Raw genomic sequence first — 22,301 nt, 5'->3', positions numbered from 1 at the left:
CTTGAAGCTGTTCCTCTAATTTCTTTCTTTTACATGTAGCTGTCCAGTTTTCCCAGCACCACTTATTGAAGAGGCTGTCTTTTCTCCATTGTATGTTTTTGCCTTCTTTGTCGTAAATTAGGTGCCCATATGTGTGTGGGTATATCTCTGGGCATTCTGTCCTGTACCATTGATCTATATTTCTGTTTTTGTGCCAGTACCATACTGTCTTGATTACTGTAGCTTTATGGTATAGTTTGAAGTTGGGTAGCCTGATTCCTCCATTTTTCTTTCTCCAGATTGCTTTGGCTATTTGGGGTCTATTGTGTTTCCATATGAATTGTAAAATTTTTTGATCTAATTCTGTGAAGAATACCATTGGTAGTTTGATAGGGATTGCATTGAATCTGTAGATTGTTTTGGGTAGTATAGTCATTTTCATAATGATTTTTCCAATCCAAGAACATGGTATATTTCTCCATCTGTTTTTGTCATCTTTGATTTCTTTCATGAGTGTTTTATAGTTTTCTGAGTACAGGTCTTTTACCTCCTTAGGCAGGTTTATTCCTAGGTATTTTATTCTTATTGTTGCAGTGGTAAATGGGTATGTTTCCTTAATTTCTCTTTCTGATTTTTCATTGTTAGTGTATAGGAATGTCAGATTTCTTTGCATTAATTTTGGATCCTGCAACCTTACCAAATGCATTGATTAGTTCTAGTAGTTTTCTGGTGGCATCTTTAGGATTTTCTATGTATAGTATCATGTCATTGACAAACAGTGACAGTTTTACTTTTTCTTTTCCAATTTGTATTCCTTTTATTTCTTTTTTTTCTCTGATTGCTGTGGCTAGGACTTCCAAAAATATGTTGAATAAGAGTGGTGAGAGTAGACATCCTTGTCTTGTTCCTGATATTAGTGAAAATGCTTTCAGCTTTTCACCATTAAGTATGATGCTTGCTGTGGGTTTGTCATATATGACCTTTATTGTGTTAAGGTAGGTTCCCTCTGTGCCCACTTTGTGGAGAGTTTTTATCATAAGTGGATGTTGAATTTTGTCAAAAGCTTTTTCTGCATCTATTGAGATGATCATATGATTTTTCTCCTTCAGTTTGTTAATATGGATTTTTACATTGATTGATTTGGGTATATTGAAGAATCCTTGCATTCCTGGGATAAATGCCATTTGATCATGGTTTATGATCCTTTAACATGCTGTTGGATTCTGTTTGCTAGTATTTTGTTCAGGATTTTTGCATCTATGTTCATCAATGATATTAGTCTATAATCTTTTTTTGTGATATCTTTTTCTGGTTTTGGTATCAGGGTGATGGTGACTTCATAGAATGAGTTTGGGAGTGTTTCTCCCTCTGCAATTTTTTGGAAGAGTTTGAGAAGGATAGGTGTTAGCTCTTCTCTAAATATTTGATAGAATTCACCTGTGAAGCCATCTGGTCCTGGACTTTTGTTTGCTGGAAGATTTTTAATTATGGTTTCAATTTCATTACTTGTGATAGGTCTGTTGATATTTTCTAATTCATCCTGGTTCAGTCTTGGAAAATTGTACCTTTCCAAGAATTTGTCCATTTTTTCGTGGCTGTCCATTTTATTGGCATATAGTTGTTTGTAGTAGTCTCTTATAATCCTTTGTATTTCTGCAGTGTCAGTTGTGATTTCTCCTTTTTCATTTCTAATCTTGTTGATTTGTGTCCTCTCCCTTTTTCTCTTGATGAGTCTGGCTAAGGGTTTATCAATTTTATCTTCTCAAAGAACCAGCTTTTAGTTTTATTGATCTTTGCTATTGTTTTCTTCATTTCTATTTCATTTATTTCTGCTCTGATCTTTATGATTTCTTTCCTTCTTCTCACTTTGAGTTTTCTTCGTTCTTCTTTCTCTACCTGTTTTAAGCGTAGTATTAGATTGTTTGAGATTTTTCTTGTTTTTTGAGGTGAGATTGAATTGCTATAAACTTCCCTCTTAGAACTGGTTTTGCTGTGTGCCATAGGTTTTTGGTTGTCGTGTTTTGATTGTCATTTGTTTCTATGTATTTTTTAATTTCTTCTTTGATTTCTTCAGTGATCTCTTGGTTACTTAGTGATGCACTGTTTGGCCTCCATGTATTTGTTTTTTTTTGTTTGTTTTTTTTTTTACAGTTTTTTTCCTGTAATTGATTTCTAGTCTCATAGCTTTGTGGTCAGAAAAGATGCTTGTTACGATTTCAATTTTGTTAAATTTTCCAAGGCTTGATTTGTGACCCAAGATGTGATCTATCCTGGAGAATGTTCCATGTGCACTTGAGAAGAAAGTGTATTCTGTCACTTCTGTTCTATAAATATCAATTAGATCTATCTGGTCTGTTATGTCATTTAAAGCTTGTGTTTCCTTATTTATTTTCTGTTTGGATGTTCTGTCTATTGATGTAAGTGGGTTGTTAAAGTCCCTTACTATTATTGTGTTACTGTCAATTTCTCCTTTGTGGTTGTTAGCATTTGCCTTATGTATTGAGGTGCTCCTATGTGGGGTGCATAAACATTTATAATTGTTATATTTTCTTCTTGGATTGATCCTTTGATCATTATGTAGTGTCCCTCCTTATCTCTTGTAACAGTCTTTATTTTAAAGTCTATTTTATCTGATATGACTAGTGCTCCTACAGCTTTCTTTTGATTTCCATGTGCATGGAATATCTTTTTCCATCCCTTCACTTTCAGTCTGTATGTGTCCCTAGGTCTGAAGTGGGTCTCTTGTAGACAGCATATATATGGGTCTTGTTTTTGTATCCATTCAGCCGGTCTGTGTCTTTTGGTTGGGGCATTTAATCCATTTACACTCAAGGTTATTATTGATATGTATGTTCCTATTACCGTTTTCTGAGTTGTTTTGGGATTGTTTTTGTGGGTCTTTTTCTTCTCTTGTGTTTTCCACCTAGAGAAGTTTCTTCATCATTTGTTGTAAAGCTGGTTTGGTGGTGCTGAATTCTCTTAGCTTTTGCTTGTCTGAAAAGCTTTTGTCTTCTGCATCGAATCTGAATGAGATCCATGCTGGGTGCAGGCCAGAAGGGAGTAGCAGGATATACTTAAAGTGTTGGACTGTTTTTAAGAGGGAAATAAACTCGCTTGTTTCTTAAGCCACCGCCCTTTGTGAGAAGTCTCTTTACAATAGCTGCTTAGTGTATGCTGACAAATGCATACTTCATTTGAGTGATTCTTTGGCACACACCTGTTATATAGCTGTTCTAAACTAAAGTTGCAAAGTTTATGTATGATTTACTTTTAAAAATACTTAACAGAGACTTAATATTACCTTTATGATGTCACTCATGTATTTTTCATTCCTATCATGTTCTCTTGAATGTAAATGATTAGGTGACAAGATATTAGAATCTTTGCAGTAAACAAATTGAGTACTATACACTCAAAAAGTAGACACAAATGACAATTTAAAACTCATGGAGACCACCCACAGTTTTTGTGTTTCATGGAGTCATTCACTTGATGTTGCATGATCAATATATATGTATGTTTTATTTTTACCACTGGTACCTATTCATTCGACAGTGAGATAATGTTCACTGAAGAAATTACAAGACATTTACATATCAAATGAGCACAGCAGCATTCATTCAGAGTATCGCCTTTCACTAGCATCTCCAAGTGGAAAACCAAGGTAATTGTAGGGAGTGTAATGTCCTCTTTCTGCTTAATAGTGATTGTCTTAATTATCTGTTCCCTTTCATCTTCATTAGTGTATAGGTAAAAGTGTATGTTTTAAATGGTGACTTTATCTACGAGACTATTATATAAGAAACTGAAGCATTTAAATTAAAAACAAAATCTCAAACTTAATGTAGCTTTGGGATTAAACATATTTTATAGACTAATTATTTTCTAAAATTCTTAACCCACATAAACCACATGTGATAACTAAACCTAATTCAGGTTATCATAATATTCGATGTAATTAAGTATCATTTGAAATAAATGGGAGTGTTTATATAATTTATTTGTATAGGTAGTGGCTCTCAAACTTTAGCTAGCATCAGACTCACTAGGAAGATTGAATGACACACTGCTGAGCCCTAACCCCAGAGTTCCTGATTTAGTAGGTCTGGGTGGGGTGCAAGAATTTACATTTCTAACAAGTTCCCAGGTAACCATGATACTGCTTCTGCTGTTCCTCCAACACATGTTGATTAATCACTGATGGTGGTTAGGTATCAAACTTACAAAAAGTATATACAATACAGATGGCCTCCGATTTACGATATTTTGACTTTACAGTGGTGCAAAAGCAGTATGCATTCAGTAGAAACCATATGTTTTGAATTTTGATCTTTGTCCAAGCTAGTGATATGCAGTACAGTACACTCTCGTGATGCTGGGCAGTGGCAGCGAGCTGCAGCTCCCAGTCAGCTATGCAGTCACAAAGGTAAACCATTCTGTACCCATACAACCTTCTGTTTTTCACTTTTAGTACAGTATTTTAGTACAGTAATAAATTACATGTGATTATTATTATAAAACAGGCTTTGTGTTAGATGATTTTGCCCACCTGTAGGCTAATTAATGTAAGTGCTCTGAGCACATTTAAGGAAGACTAGGCTAAGCTATGATGTTCAGTGGATTATGTATGTTAAATGCATTTTCAACTTATGATATTTTTCAAATTAGGATGAGTTGAGACATAATCCCATCATTAAGTTGGGGAAGATCTGTATAACACACACCTGAATCCCATTATGCTGCTTTTACAAATATTAAATGTTTTGTCACATTGCTTCAGTTTCCCCTCACTTTTTAGGAGATAAAACACTGCAGATGCAGTTAAATATGCATATTCCCTCTACCATCTGACTCCCCTTCATTTCTTCCTGAAAAGATAACCACTGTCTAGAATGTGATCATCCCCATGGTAAGCTCTTGCTACATGTATGTAGAACCCAAATTAAGGTATTTTGCATGTTTTTAATTGTGTATAAATGATATGACATGTACCTTTTTGGAGTTTACTCTTTATGTTTCTAAGATTTGTGTTTGTTGTGTATTTCATAGTCACACATTTATAACTTTCACATAATCTTTAAATACATAAGTATGCCATATTTTTTTTATCCATTCTTCTACTGATGGGCATTTAGGTTTGTGGCAGGCACTAATGGTTATATAATCAACTGCCATTCCTCATTTACCTCCTTTTTGCTTGGTGTTAGTATGCCCTCCATATGCATAGGAAAGGTGGCTTCTTTCCAATCTCAAGAGAATGAATGTTGATTTGTCTAAGCCGATCATGGTAATTTCTTCCTTTACCAGTTTTGTTTTGTGTATGTAGTACAGCCCTGATGAAAGATATGTTAAGCAAAATCTGAGAGGAACTTTCAGGAAAGATTTTTCTCCCTGGATGAAAAGAAAAAGATAAACCTTCCCGCTTTGGATATGGTTGTGCAAGGATGGAGTGGTTGTAGCAACAGCAGTTTCTTGAGATTCTGAGGAGAAAGATCTGAGGATGAGAGAGTTTGGGTTTTTGCTTGTGTAATTGTCCTGAAACCACCATTTTCCCCAACTTTTTTAATGTGAAATTTTCATCTTTGTTTTAACCACTTTTAGTTGAGTATTCTGTTATTTACAAGATAGTTAACATTAAAAAAAGAAATTCAACAATGCTGCGATAAAGATTCTTGAATTTGTCTCCTGTGCATAGTGTAAAAGTTTCTCTAGGGTAGATAGATAGATAAAAGTGGAATTTTGGGGCTGTGGAGTGTATTCGTATTCAGCTTCAGTAAATGTCAGATTGCTTCCCAAAATGGTTGCACCAGTTTATACTCCCACCAGCAGTGTAAGGTATTTTCTATTTCTTTACATTAGGTTTTTGCTTAACACCTGGTATTTTCAGATATTAATTTTTGCCTCTTAATGTCTTGGTGTGTTATCCAGATTATTAGTGATCATGTCACTGCTTAACCATCTGTCCTGTTTATAACCTTTGTATAGTTGTCTATGCAATATTGGAGTTTTTTGTATTTTTATATATATATATGTTTTATATGTTCTGAATACTGATATTTTATATGCATTGTTTATATATACACATTGCAAATATCTTTTAGTGTATAGCTTGTCATAAACTTTGTTTATTGTGTTCTTTATTGTAGAGTAATACTTAAAGAATTTAGTATAATTAAATTAATCAAAATTTCCTTTTAAGGTTTGTGCTTTTTGCATCTTATCTAAAATTTAGTTTAATTAAATTATCTAAAATTTCCTTTTAAGGTTTGCTTTTTTTGTCTTTCCTTAGCCTAAAGTCATGATAGTCTCCTATATTTTATTCTAAAAGTTAAGAAGTTTTTACATTGGGTTTTTAATCCTCTTGGAATTGACATTTGTGTGTGGTGTGAGGGAGAACTATTTTTTCACAATCAATATTATTGATTCTTTTTCTGAATTCTGTTCTGTTTCTTTGGTCTATCTGTATGGCCCTCTGCCAGTTCTGTTATTTTAGTTATATAACTTTCTAAAAAGAAGCCTTTATCACCTTGCTAATTTTCTGAACTGTGTTGGTTGTCCTTGGGTTTTTGCTCATCCATATGAATTTTTAGATTAGCTTATGCAGGCTCACCAAAAGCAGACAGCTTCCGGGATTTTGATCGACACTGAATTAGATTTGCATATACACTTAGGAAGACTTTATATACCTTATGCCATTTATTCCATCCATGTAGGTGGTGTCTCTCCAGTTTTTGCAAATAATGTCATATACATTTCTCCTTTTAATGGTCTTGTTCTATTTATTTCTAGGAGCCTAATAATTTTTGTTTATAATTACATTTTCTAATTGGTTTTCACTGGAGAAAATTTGATTTTTAAAATCTTTTAATTGAAGTACAGTATGTGTACAGAAAAGTACACAGTATGATAAGTACAATGAATTGTCACAAAGTAAACATATTTGTGTAACCATTACTCAAGTAAAGAAAGAACATTACTACAATTTCCAGTCCCAGTTATCACCCTCTACCTTCCCTTGAAAAAATAATCATTGTCGTGGTTTACTTTTGCCATTTTAAATTTTATATAAATAGAATTTTGCCCTATAGTTTATTTAGCATTTATCATTGCCTCAGTCTCAACTTGTGAGATTCATCTGTGTTAATGTGTGAATCTGTGATTTTATTTTCATTCCTGTGCAGTATTCCATTGTAAAATTATTGTTTTATTTATCCATTCTGTTGATGGACATTTGGCCTTTTTCCTGTTTTGAGCTATGATGAATAATAGTTATGTGAACTTTCATGTTCATTCATGTCTTTTTGTGTCTCTGTACCTGTATTTCTGCATATATCCAGGACTAGAATTGCTATGTGAGTGGATATGCTTATGTTCAACTTCTGGCAGATCCTGCCAAACAGTTTTCCATAAGATACCAATCTACAGTCCCACCAGCAGTATATGCAGGTTCCAGTTGATCCATATTCTTGCCTATGTCTTTTATACTTTACTCATTCTGGTGGGTATATAGTGGTATCTACTTGTGACTTTAATTTATAATTCTCTGATGACTATTGAGGTTGAGAATCTTTTCATATGTTTCTTAGTAATTTGGCTATCCTCTTATGAAGTGCCTGTTCAAATTTCCTACCCATTTTTCCATTGAGTTGTCTCATAATTTTCATATTGATTTGTAGAAATTCCTTATATATTCTTGACTGTAACATTGCCATAATTTTCTCCCAATCTGTTGTTGCCTTTTTCGTCTCTTAATGATATCTCTTGATGAACAGAAATTTCTGTATTTTAATGTAGCATACTTTATCAGTCTTTCCTTTATAATGCACATTATGTCCTATCTTGAAGGCCTTGAAGCTAGTCTCCCAAATAAATCTTCTAGATCTATACCTTCCAGTACAGTAGCCAGTAGCCACATGTGGCTGTTGAAATGTGGCTAGTCTGAATTAAGATGTCTGTAAGTATAAAATACGTGCCAGATTTCAAAGACATAGTATAAGAAAGAATGTAAAAATTTCATTAATAATTTTCATACTGATTACATGTTGAAATGATAATATTTTGGATATAGTGGGTTATATAAAATATAGGGTGACAATGACTTTGACCTGTTTATTCTAGAAAACTTTAAAATTGCATGAATGACTCACATCATATTTCCATATTCTAGAAGCATGCTGTCCAGTAGAACTTTCTGTGATGATTGACATGTTCTTTGTCTACACTGTTCAGTATGGTAGCCATGAGCTACATGTGACTATTGAGCATTTAAAATGTAATTAGGTGACTGAGAAACAGTTGTTGTTTGGGGGGCTTTTCTTTGGGCCGTGCCACGCAGCTTGTGGGTTCTTAGTTCCCCAAACAGGGATTGAACCTGGGCCACCACAGTGAATGCACCAAGTCCTAACCACTGGACTGCCAGGGAACTCCCAAGAAGCTGAATTTTTAATTTAATTGTTAGTTTAAATTTAAGTAGCTGCACTTGACAAGTGGCTACCATATTGGGCAGCACAGTTTGGGACCCTGTTTTACTTTAAAATTTACTGTTTTAGGTTTACATTTACAATCCATCTGTAATTGATGTTTACATATGGTGTGAGGTAGGGGTCAAGTTTAATTTATTTTTCTTCTATATGTAAATCTAGTTGACCAAGCACCAAGGAAAAGAGAATCTTTCCTATTTTTAGACTGTTATTTATTTATTTGTTCTTACACCAGATACCCACACTGTCTTTAGTAACTGGTAGATACAGTGTCTTGTCCATTTTTGGCCCTTTCTGTTTCCATGTAAACATTAAAAATACCTCATCAATTTTCATAAAATTATTTCTGGGATTTTGATTGGGATTACGTTGGATCTATGTCTCATCCAATCTTGAACATGATAAAGCCATCCATTTATTTAGGTCCTTCATTTCTCTCAATAATATGTGATCTTTTTTTATGAAAAGGTCTTGCACATCTTTTGTTAGATTTATTTCTAGTTATTTGCTACTGTAAATGGTAAACTTTTTCTAATTTCATTTTCTAATTATCGCTGGTGTAGAGAAATACAGTTGATTTTAGGTTATTGTCCTTAAATCCAGCAACTGTGCTGAATTAACTTACTAATTCTTATAGATTCTTTTGGACTTTCTACATACCCAATCCTGCCATTTGTGAATAATGACAGTTTCATTTCTTTCTGATTCTTACATATCTTATCACGCATTTCATCTTACTGCCTTATTGCACTGACTAGGACCTCAAGAACAGAGATGGGTAAACTTTTTTGTAAAGGACCAGATAGGAAGGAACCAACATTTACTGTATAAATGTGTATAGACTATAAAGTATTGTGCTTAAAGGGAGTCAGAGTAGTCTTGCAGGTGAGTTTTAAGCAAATTTGTATTAATTTGAAGGGCTGTACACTATTTTGATAAATTAAAAGGGGCCATTTTTTATAGGAGATTGAAGAAGGAAAGAATGATTCATAGACATGAAAGAAATAGGGTAAAACAATTTGCCTAGTGAATTGGCAACTGCTGGTAAGTTTATGTTTATTTTGAGTGTGCATAAGTAAAAACTAATGCTTGTTTCTCTTTCCCTTTAGGAAAAATAGAAATGAAGGTACATATGCACACAAAATTTTGCCTCATTTGTTTGCTGACATTTATTTTCCATCATTGCAACCATTGCCATGAAGAACATGACCATGGTTCTGAAGAGCATCACAGACACCATCGTGGAATGACAGAATCGGAGTCAAGCAAATTTTCAGTGCTGGATGCTGAAAATGAAAAAAAATATTATATTGAAAAACTTTTTGATCGTTATGGTGAAAATGGAAGATTATCCTTTTTTGGTCTGGAGAAACTTTTAACAAACTTGGGCCTTGGAGAGATAAAAGTAGTTGAGATTAATCATGAGGATCTTGGCCACGATCATGTTTCTCACTTAGATATTCTGGCAGTTCAAGAGGGAAAGCATTTTCACTCACATAACCACCAGCATTCCCATAGTCATTTAAATTCAGAAAATCAAACTGTGACCAGTGTATCAACAAAAAGAAGCCATAAATGTGATCCAGAGAAAGAGACAATTGAAGTGTCTGTCAAATCTGATGATAAACATATGCATGACCATAATCATCGCTTATGTCATCACCATTGTTTGCGTCATCACCTTGATCATAACACTACTCGCCATTTTCCTAATGATTCCATTATTCACAGTGAGCATGGGGAGCCTAGCCATGAACCTTCTACAGAGACCAATAAAACACAGGAACAATCTGAAAGTAAGCTACTGAAAGGAAAGAAGAAGAGAAAAGGGAAGAAAAGTAATGAAAATTCTGAGGTTATTACACCAGGTTTTCCCCCTAACCATGATCAGGGTGAACAGTACGAGCATAATCGGGTCCACAAACCTGATCGTGTACATAACCCAGGTCATTTTCATGTACGTCTTCCAGAACATAATGGTCATGATCCTGGTCATGGACACCAAGATCTTGATCCTGATAATGAAGGTGAACTTCGACATACTAGAAAGCGAGAAGCACCGCATGTTAAAAAAAGTGCAATTTATTCAGCTGCTAGTCACAAGGATCATAATGAAGATGACCGGCAACATGAGGTAAGCAGAACAAGATGGTTGCTCCGTAATTCTCAGATGATTGTGGAGAATTTTTAGGTAAAAAGAGAAGTAACAGAGGAATAGTCAACCATATTCAAACTTATTTCCAGTTACAAAATACATTAAGGAATCAAAATCAGATTAAAGATTTTTATCTGCATTTTCACTTGCATTGTTTGTTCTCAAATTTGGGTTCCTTCAATTTCTAAATGTTTAAAGGTTGTTAGAAAATATATTCCTTATTTTTGTTCCTTATTTTACTCTCTTGCTTAAGACTTGTTTTGACTCCCCAAATTAGTTTACATGTTGTTACAGTTAGCTGGTTTCTAGATATTTGAAAATTGAAGACTTTTTTTTGTTCAAACTGTTTTCTTGGGAAGTGACTAGACAGCTTTTTTACATAATTGTTAACTTATTAACTATGGAGTGGTTCCCAGTTATTGATCTAGCTACAAAGTCAGGTATTTTGCACATGTGGTAGGTTTGTTTTCTCTGTCACTTTATCATAGGACCTACTTGCTCATATTAGTCTTTTCTTATGCTTTCAACAGATGTACAGTGAATGCAAAAAGATATAATAATGGGAAACTCCAATAGTAATGGGATGGTTTTGTTTTTCTTTTAAATTTTCATGTTCTTTTGAATACTTTCACATTTGATTGGTTCCTTCTTGATTTTTAAAAAAACTATTCACCTTAAAAATATTTTTGTTTCATTAAAAGTATATCAACACCCTTATGTATTATTATATTTAGCCCTCATTAAAGTTTAAAAAAATTGTTGAATTTGTTTATTGTTCGGATGTATAAAAAGCACCATCTAATGTGGAAAATGACCTCAACCTTTGTTGTTTCTGTCTCTTATTATGGAAGTGAGTTTTACATCTAAGTAAATATCTTTGTTTATTTACTGGACAAATCATTAGATATTTGGTTTTTAGCAAATTTAAAAATCTTAGTGTACTTTTAAAGAAATATATTAATTTGTTACTATGGGTAATATCCTAGAGTCTTGTTGATAATAACTAGACATTATCAATAATGTTTACTTTTTGTATTCTATTTGTGGGGTCTGGATCATCAGACTTGTTATTTTGTATCCTCATAGGCTTGATGCATACTGAGGATTTTTTCAAGATTTCTGGAAATGTTCTATGCATTGGATAGGGTAGTAGTATCTCATGTAAAGACCTGAAAAAAATCATGTTTTTGTTTGTATGTTTTGATTCTGTTTTTTGTACCATAGATAAAATAAGCAAGCATGCAACCAGAGTGCATATGTATGAAAAAGAGGTAGTGCCATCTCCTTTGCCTCAATTATAGATATTTGTTTTTACTATATAATGGGTCCAGAATTTTTTGTTACTTGTTTTCTTCTTTGTTTTGTTATATTTTGTACTTAAAGTACCAGTGGATAAAGCTGCCTTTTTTTAATCCTCCAGTTTTAACATTGGGCTAGAATTCCCCTATATGATATTCTTTTGGGGTACCTTAGTGAAAATGTCTATATCCTTGTATATTTTAATATAAAGTTGTTAAAGAACTCTTAAGTCTGTTTAACACTGTTTCACAAATAAGAATCTTGAGCGATTGATGATTGCACTTTGACTAGGGAAGTGATTTTTCTTCCTCACCTCTTAAGGACCTTGGGAATATAGTTCTAAGTCATTCTTATTGATGGCAGAAAGTCATCATCTTTTATATGTTGCAGTGGAAAATGGTTCAAATCTATTAAAAATTTTGGATAATCAAGTTGAATGTATTCCTATCATAAATTCCTGTCAAAAATCATTCTTTGTAATAGGTATCTATATATTACAGATTATTTTCAAATAATATTTAGAATATATTTTACTATATAATATTTTCTTTTTCTGCATAATCTTCTTAAAGTACTCTTAATTTGTTTTATCAATTTCCTTGCAGTGTTTGAACGTCACTCAGTTGTTAAAATACTATGGTCATCGGGCCAATTCTCCAATCTCACCTGATCTGTTTACGTACCTTTGCCCTGCTTTGTTATATCAGATCGACAGCAGACTTTGTATTGAGCATTTCGACAAACTTTTAGTTGAAGATTTAAATAAAGATAAAAATCTGGTTCCTGAAGATAAGGCAAATATAGGGGCATCAGGTAAGAAAGATTTAAGTTCTTTCTCCTCAGAAAAGTCTCTGTACTTTTTTTTTTTTTAATGTAATTGAATGAGAAAGTAATTCCAAATGATTGCTTTCCTTTTGGTGACTTTCAGTATGTTTTAATCATGTTTAGGTATGTGTGTTTAGAAAAGATTGGAGGAAGACAAGGAGGCACAATACAGTTTACTAATCTCTTCTGGCACTACAGAGGGATGTTTTGCTATGGACAGAGAACTAATAGATTAGAAAGGAAATACAGGTTTGTCATAAATAGATTCTTCTTGATGGGCAAATGTTAATAAGGGGACCCCTAATTAAAGTTATATGATGTTATAATTACTTAACATTTAGCAGGGTGAGGGGCTCTAGTGAAAAGATTATTAAGTTCCTGAGGAAGTAAAAAGGGAAGCCAGTGTGGTGAAACTCTAGGAATGTCTCAGAAATGCCAGGAATTGGCACACGAACTTCATCATGGGCACTTCTAGAGAGTAAAACCAAATGGGTAAAACCAAAACTATTTTTAAACTTCTCTCTAGGCTCTTTTTCATCATATCCGGTTGGCTAGATTGCTCCACCTTGATGTTTACAGATACCTCCCACCTAATATTTCTGGAACTTCTACTCCACAGGAAGTTCGTACCTCTTACAGAATCCCAAATGCCATTCCAATTCATTCTTTTGATAAAATCTGAAAATCTTTGATTTTTTTCCCTCTTATGGTTTTAGTTTTCATTTCCTATTTCCCCTTGTATAATCAGTTGTCGAGTCCAGTTGAGTCTTAAATATCTTCCAACTGTATCCACTCTGTCATAACTTTAGTTCAGATCCTCCTTGGTTCTTTCCTGAATTGTTGAAATGCCTTCATAACCTTCCCTGCCTGTGTTTTTGTCCCCTTTGTAGGTCATGCTTAGCATTTAAGCTAGATTTATCTTTCTAAAATGCAAAGGAGATACTCTGACATAGATTTTTCTTTTTAGTGATAGCCAGCATTTATTTAATACATATGTTTTCCTTTTATTTATTAACAAACATGTATTGCAGGCACTGTTCTAAACTCAGTTCATTTACTCCTCACAACAGTCGTATGAGGTGGAGAATGTTACCCTAATAACTCTCCCAGGGTTTCAGAACTAGTGAGTGATAGTGGTCAGATTCAGTCCTGGGAAGTTTAACCATTTTGATATCCATGTTCTAAGTGTTTTACATGCTTCTTTTTTTCTTTTTAGTAAATTTTAATAATAATTATTGAATTATTATGTGAGGGAGCTATTGTATGATTCTTGTTTTTACAGATAAGGAAGCTGAGGTATAGAAAAGTTTAGTAACTTGCCCACAATTCCCAGACCTAATAAATGATAAAACCCACCAAGTCTGAGGTTTGTCTGATAAATGTTCTGGGCAATCACTGTGCTATTATTTTCCAAATTTAGCTAATTCTGGTATCACCTTTATGATTTTTGCCACATATTGTTACACTAATATTTTTCATTAGATCTCTAGTATTTTTCTTTACATCTTTTGTATTGTAAGCAGTAATAGCTATGAGAACATGGATTTGATGTGATGTGCTATACTTTTTTCCTCATATATTTTAGAATACTGCATTATGCTATGTTGTTCAAAGTTCAGAGTGTTGTTTTTTTTCCCCCAATCATGCTTGCCAGAATATGATCCATGCCTACCTACCTTTCCATCTTTATCCTCCACCATTCGTTTCTTCCCTCTTAGCTCTAATCATAACAAACTCATGATAATAGATTATGCTGGTTTGCCTTCATGCCTCTATGCCTTTTCACATTGTAAACCTCTCTACTTGGCTGACTACTATGATCCCTCAAAGATTCAGCTCAAGGATTAGTCTCTCTGGGATAACTTAGTGACCATCCTAGGCTTAATTAAGTCCCTTACCTTGATACTCTCTGGATATTTCCATCATGGTACAGAGTTCATAATTGGATTAGTTACGTTTTTGTTTGACTTTAGTTGCTTAAAGAAAGTGACTGGGTCTTTCATCTCAGCATCCCTAGTGCCTAAGATAAAGGGTACTTTGGACAAAAAGTAAGCACTCATATATTGATTAAATGAAAAAATTGCTTAATATTAGTCTATAAACTTTCAGTTCTAACCTAGGAAGAACACTTGTAAGTCAGCCTAGTGTACTTTGATAATACAGTGTTCTCACTCAGAATGAGTTGTATTTCATGAGCTTCATCATTTGCAAAATCATGATGAATGCAGTTCTGGTTGAAATGCCCAAGATATAGTGGTGGTATTGCATAGTAATTAAAGTGACTAAATTGATGTGTATGAATATGAGCTGAAAACAGAATTCTGATAAAATAGATAAAAGATTGAAAGAGCAGCATTTAAAATTTTTTCATAGTCTAGCAATAAGTAGACATGTTTGGGAATATCACATTCTAGTATGAGTTTTATATGAGATAGAGACATTCCTTAAAGCTTAAAAGAGTACACAAAAAAAGAAATGCTCTCAATACATAACTGAGTCTCCTAGGTTCCTGCCTATTCTTGGTTAATTTCTCTGCAATAAGAAAATGACTTCAGAATAGATAAATTAATGATAATAGCCTATATTTATTGGAACCTTACCGTGTGCTATTTTAAACACTTTTACAAGAGTTATTTAATTTAATTTGTTATACCCATGAGATAGGCACTTTTATTTACTTCTCTTTGCTGAGGAAAGGAGGCATTGAGAAGTTAAGTAACATGCCCAAGGTCACATAGCTGCCAGGCAGCAGAGCTGTGATAGGAACTAGAATATTCTCCCCATCTAAAACCTGTAATGTAACCACTATGCCTTCTCCTATGCTGTGCTCTACTGCTTCCTGCTGAAAAGTTTCTTAAGTGTGCTTTGCTAAAATGTAAATGACAGGGAGATAAGGAGAGTGTTAGTGATTTGACAGATAATGCAGACATAGGAAACTGGTAGAGGTAAATATTGATATAAGTAAGTATTACTATAAGTGTAGCTTAGTCATTGAAAAAACAAAAAACCCGAGAATAGTCTTCTCGTAGACCAGCTGGATTCAGTCTGTTAAGATCTGGAAAGGCAGAGAAAAGTGATTTCACATGCTAGACTTGAATAATGATCTTTGGATAGACAAAATATGTCCTCTTTCTGGCTTCATGCTCATTGATCTTTGTAGATGAGTAAACACCTTGAGAGCCACAGTCTCTCTCAGGTGCTTATAAATTCTCACTGGCAGGAATAAAAGGGGAAGCTAGGTCTAAGATTATTTAACTTAATTAAAAATAAAATACGGGGCTTCCCTGGTGGCGCAGTGGTTGAGAGTCCACCTGCCGATGCAGGGGATACGGGTTCGTGCCCCGGTCCGGGAAGATCCCACATGCCGTGGAGCGGCTGGGCCCGCGCGCCATGGCCGCTGAGCCTGCGCATCCGGAGCCTGTGCTCCGGTGCTCCGCAACGGGAGAGGCCACAACAGTGAGAGGCCCGTGTACCGCAAAAAAAATAATAAAATAAAATACATTTGTTCTTTACGGGGAAAAATGGAGACTGACAAGATTGTGGCATCTGGAGTTAAAACTGATAGCCTTTTCTGTTTTTACGGTTTATGAAAAAAACTCTAGTTCTTTGTTTTCTCATCAGCTGTGGGTTATGACTTAGAGTTGTCTATGTTCTAATATTGACATAATCTATATATTTTAACAAGGCTGTTGACAGATGCTTGACTATAGTGATGTTGAAAATTACAGTTTATTAAATATGAAAAGCCTTAGAGGAAATTGTACTTGCTTTGAAAACAAATACTTTACTGATAGTGAATATTGATTAGTTGTTTGCAGGTAGTTATTAACATTCTCAGAAATGAAGCTTGAATTAATTATGTCCTGATAGATGTTAATAATTGTTAGAGAGAATGCTCTGCTAGTAATTATTTTCAATGACTGCTGCACCATTAAACAAGGTTAACTTGTTCTGTATAAATCTCCCATAGTGATACAGCTACTACCTCATTAACTATTCAGAGACTGCTGTAAACCAAATATGCTATATACTGTGTATGGTAGGAATCGTTTGTTTCACAAGATTGGCTCATTTAGTCATAGAGTTGACCCTAGCTTAATTATCAAGGGGAGTTGTGAATAGGCCGCTCAGCATTTTCTGCCAATTAAAATGCTGAAACAGTGTAGAAAACTGCCGTCTTGCACATGCTTTGAACCAAGTTAATTAGAAAGTTTCCACAGATGAGCGCTTCTTTTTAAAAGAATGCATTTTCTCTCTAGATAATGAGAAAGGGAGTTGGTGAATAACTAAGCTTGAAGACCTTTAACGTTTTAAGAGACCTAATTTGCAGAATAAGTGAAGCTTATTTCAGACATTTAGCATTTTTTTATTGCATATGGTATCTTGGGTACAAATAAAGAAAACATTTGCTAGTTGTACTTAATAGTTTGCATAGCATTAGGTTGGTATAAGTTTTATGAGATTCCTTTTATTGTTCGTTGTTTATTGTTGTCATTTTGCTTTTTTATGGCTTTATACCAAATTGTGATCGAAAAAACGCAATAGTTTGGTTGAAAATCAGAAAAATTTTATTACCTGAGTTGCCTTTTTTCTACCCTAAGAAATTATGATAGAGTTTATGTGAGCTTTAAATGTATATGTTATTAATTCTAAAAATAAGTACATACTTAAATAGCATGGGAAGGTATTTCAAGTACAATAAATTCAAAACAACTTTACTTCTCATAGTTCAAAGAAATCGTAATTTTCCTTGAAGAAAATTTAAGTTAGGAGAATGACTACTCCTTAAATTTTTAGTGCTAGAAAGCTAAAATTACTGTTAAAAATTAATAAGAAGTCAGTATAAGAAAACACGTATCTGTAATAACATACACTTACAGAATAATAGGGCTGTTTTGCTAATGAAACAGTTGTGATGGAATAGTTGTAATCTATACAAAATATCTAGAAAATTTCTGATTTATCTGAAATGGTATTTCTTCTTATTTTTATGTTTAATTATACTTATTTTTCTTGTAAATCCTCTTTTATGTGAAGCCATCTCTCTGGGGGTAAATACGTAAGTGGTAAATAAATCACTTGGCCAAGAATTCTCTGAAAATACTGAGTTACTGGAGAAAACAGTGGATTCAGGAAGGACTTTGGGTTTAGTTTTGACTTTGCCATTTTAGCTAGCTGTTTAACTATTTTTTATTATGGTAAAATATATATAACATAAAGTTTGCTGTCTTAACCATTGAAGTGTACAAATTAGTGGCATTTATTACATTCACAATGTTGTGCAACCATCACACTACTTGTAAAACTTTTTTTAACCACCACCCCAGATAGAAACTGTGTAACCATTAAGCAATAGCTCATTTCCCCCCTACCCCCAGCCCCTGGTAACCTCTAATCTTTTTGTCTCTATGAATTTGACTATTCTAGATAGTTCATATAAGTGGAATCATACAATGTTTGTCTTTTCTGTCTCTTCTTTATTTTGAAATACTCAGCATAATGTTTTTAAGGTTCACCTATGTTGTAGCATGTATCAAAACTTCATTCCTTTTTGTGGCTGAATACTAGTCCATTGCATGTATATACCACATTTCATTAAACCATTCATTCATTGATGGACGCTTGGCTATTGTGAATAATGCTGTAATGAATAAGGCATACAAGTATCTGAGTTTCTGCTTTCAGTTCTTTGGGGTATAGACCTAGGAGTGGAACTCCTGGGTCATATGGTGATTCTGTTTAGCTTTTTGAGGAACTACCAAATCTTTTCTACAGTGGCTGCACTATTTTATGTTCCCACTAGCAACGTAAGATGTTCCAGTTTCTCCACATCTTTGCCAACATGTGTTTTTCTTTTTTCTTTTTTTCAAAGCCATCCTAGTAGGTGTGAAGTGGTAATGTTTAGCATTTAATATCTCTTTGCCTAAATATACAAATACAAATCTCTAAAGTAAAAGGACATTGGACACATTGGGTTCTGCTAAATTGTGTTCTTCAGGATACTGGCTCATTGTTCTATATTAATAGGTTCCATGATCAAATAAGTTAGAAAAATACCGCATATTATTTCCCCCTTGCAGAAATTCACATTGCTCATTAAACTGTTAGAGGCTCCAAGGGAACTTGTTTAATCCAGAATTACCAAGTCTTTTTGATTATTAAAATTCTCTCCTCGCTCCCCTTGGAATGCCACCTGTCTCATAGAATTAGATGAGCAGTTTGAGAAATGCTACTGCAGATTATTAAAGTTCTTTCTAGCTATACAATATGACAATAGCTAGTATGTTGCCAGTTCAAATAGCTACAGGTAAGCAAGGAATTAAAAAAATTCTTTATAAAGGGGCAGAATAATTGGCCTCTTTGAAAATATTTTTTATAATTTCCAACTTTGTCAATCAAGGCAGTGTATTCACAGAGGGCTAATTAAACTATCAATATAATAGTCTCAGTTGTGCTCTCTATACTTTATGTATAAAAAATGTTACTGGAGGTTATAAGATCCTTTTCAGTTCTAGAATTTATTTTCTAAAATCAATTTGAAAAGTCTTTTGAAGGTAGTAAGCATATATTATATATATTTCCTCTAGTTGGAAGAATGAGAAAACTCTTTTCATAGAATGTCCCTGGGAGTGTTCTCTCCTCTTCAACTTTTTGGAAGAGTTTGAGAAAGATCGGTGTAAGTTCTTTGTATGTTTGGTAGAATTTGCCTGTGAAGCCGTTTTTTTGTTTGTGGGAGTTTTTTGTTTTTGTTTTTTTTTACGGTACGCGGGCCTCTCACTGTTGTGGCCTCTCCCGTTGCGGAGCACAGGCTCCGGACACGCAGGCTTAGCGGCCATGGCTCATGGGCCCAGCCACTCTGTGGCATGTGGGATCTTCCCGGACCGGGGCACTAACCCGTATCCCCTGCATCGGCAGGCGGACTCTCAACCACTGCGCCACCAGGGAAGCCCTGTGGGAGATTTTAAATTACAGATTCTATTTCAGTTCTAGTGATCGGTCTGTTCAAATTCTCTGTTTCTTCTGTTTCTTCTTGATTCAATCTTGGTGGGCTATATTTTTCTAGAAACTTGTCTGTTTCTTCTGGGTTGTCGAATATGTTGTCATGTAATTGTGCATAGTATTCCCTTACAGTTTTTTTGTATTCCTGCAGTATCAGTTGTTATGTTTCCTTTTTCATTTCTTATTTTGTTTGAGTTCTCTTTCTTTTCTTCTTGGTGAGCCTGGCCAGTGGTTTGTCCATCTTGTTTATCCTTTCAAAGAACCAGCCCTTGGTTTTATTGACTTTTTCTCTTGTTTTTTTAATCTCTATTTTATTTATTTTCTCTCTGATCTTTATTATTTCTTTCCTTCTGCTGACTTTAGGTTTTGTTTGTTCTTCTTTTTCTAATTCTTTTAAGTGGTACGGTAGGTTGTTTATTTGAGAGTTTTCTTGAGGAAGGCCTGTATTGATATTAATATCCCTCTTTTGCTGCATTCCATAGATTTTGTATGGTGATGTTTTCATTGTCATTTATCTCAGGGTATTTTTTAATTTTCTCTTTGATTTCATCATTAACCCATTGGTTTTTTTAGTAGCATGTCGTTTAGTCTCCATGTAATCGTTTTTTTTCTCATTTCTTTTTCTGTGGTTAATTTCTGGTTTCATGCCATTGTGGTCAGAAAAGATGCTTGGGATAATTTCTGTACTCTTAAATTTGTTGGGGCTTGTTTTGTGCCCTAGTATGTGGTCAGTCCTAGAGAATGTGCCATGTGCACTTGAAAAGAATGTGTATTCTGGGTTTTTTGGATGTAATGTCCTGAAAATATCAAGTCTAACTGCTCTATCATATCATTTAGTATTTCTGTTGCCTTATTGATTCTCTGTCTGGAAGATCTGTTTATTGATGTGAGTGGGGGTTTAAAGTATCCTACTATTATTGTATTCCTGTCAGTTTCTCCTTTTATGTCTGTTAGTATTTGTTTTATTTATGTGGGTGCTCCTATATTAGGTGCATATATGTTGACGAGTGTAAAATCCTTTTCTTGTGTTGATCCTCTTCTTGTATTATCATTATACTGTGTCCTCCTTTATCTCTCTTTATGGTCTTTGTTTTAAAGTCTATTTTGTCTGATACAAGTATTGCAACCCCTGCTTTCTTGTCATTTCCATTTGCATGAAATATCTTTTTCCATTCCCTCACTTTCAATCTGTGTGTGTCCTTTGCACTAAAATGGGTCTCTTGTAGGCAGCATATTGTAGGCTCTTGTTTTTTTCATCCATTCTTCCACTCTGTGTTTTTTTTTTTTTTTTTTTTTTTTTGCGGTACACGGGCCTCTCACTGTTGTGACCTCTCCCGTTGTGGAGCACAGGCTCCGGATGCACAGGCTCAGCGGCCATGGCTCACGGGCTCAGCCGCTCCACGGCATGTGGGATCCTCCCGGACAGGGGCACGAACCCACGTCCTTTGCATTGGCAGGCAGACTCTCAACCACTGTGCCACCAGGGAAGCCCCACTCTGTGTTTTTTGATTGGAGCATTTAGTCCATTGACATTTAAGGTAATTATTGATAGATATGTATTTATTGCCATTTTAAGCCTCGTTTTCCTGTTGATTTTATATTTCTTTTTTGTCCCTTTCATTGTCTTTTTGTTTTTCCTCTTGTGACGTGATTATTTTCTTCTATATTATACTTATGTTCTCTCTCTTTTTTGGTTTTTGTAAATCTATTGTTTTTGAAATAACCAGTCTCTTAACAATCATTTTATTGTATAACCAATAAAGAAAAAACATTTCTATTAAGTATTTTTTTAAAATGTGAGTGTGAGTGTGTGTGTGTATGTATATATATATTAACTCATTTTGGAGGGGCAGCTGTCCAAGCTCAAATGTAATATCACTTCATTGAATAACTCCACATGGCATAATTCACATTATATTCTAAGTAAATGACATTCACCCAAAAATACAATGAGAGTGGTGCCCTTGAAGTTGGCCAGTACTATGACCTTGGGTTGATTCATGTAAGGCTTTTGACTTTGTGGGATTATGATGTTTTCTTGTATTCTCTGAGTTTCAGATGTCAGATAATCACAAGTACTAGTGATTTTCTAATCATAAAGTGGGCTTCTCTCTTTCAGACATTTCTTTTAGTTTACAGATTTGCTTTCTCAGGAGGATGAGAAGGAGATACAATTACCAGCACTGATTCATGAGAAATTGTACCTGGGAGAGTGTAACATGTGACATATACCCATTTGTACACATATGAACTCATATACCCTTTCACACAGACCTTCCCTCAGCTACATGTGTAAGCACTTGGCTGATTTAATTTGTTCAATCTGCCAGTGCTTGTTCTTCAGTTATACTGTATTTAGCTCACCTGTCAGCATATTGGCAAATTGATTTTCACTGAATTTGATTTTGGTTGATTTGTCATTTGGTAACTTGAGTTTTGACTAATTGACCAGAAGCCATTTGAGATTGTAAATCATCGTAGAACACTGCAAAATGTTTATGGCTCCATAGACTCTTGGACTTTTCTTCACATTCAAGATACCCTGAGCCAGAAGTTTATACGCT

General features: G+C 34.3%; 1 protein-coding gene across 1 annotated transcript in view; it reads left to right on the top strand.

Annotated features, from left to right (window-relative positions):
* Positions 1-9,570: 9,570 nt before the first annotated feature.
* Positions 9,571-22,301, top strand: part of SLC39A10 (solute carrier family 39 member 10) — a gene marked incomplete at its 3' end in the record, with an annotated part of 38,812 nt that continues 26,081 nt past the window's right edge. Inside the window, exons 1-2 of the mRNA XM_079710006.1 lie at positions 9,571-10,593; positions 12,519-12,726. Coding sequence (XP_079566132.1) covers positions 9,580-10,593; positions 12,519-12,726 — 1,222 coding nt within the window. The 5' untranslated portion in view covers positions 9,571-9,579. The remainder of the gene's footprint in view (positions 10,594-12,518; positions 12,727-22,301) is intronic.

Source organism: Hyperoodon ampullatus (genome assembly GCF_949752795.1).
Source record: "Hyperoodon ampullatus genome assembly, chromosome: 8".
In the NCBI taxonomy this organism is placed as follows: Eukaryota; Metazoa; Chordata; class Mammalia; order Artiodactyla; family Ziphiidae; genus Hyperoodon; species Hyperoodon ampullatus.
The sequence above is the reverse complement of the archived record's forward strand: the minus strand, read 5'-3'. Positions and strand labels throughout refer to the sequence as shown.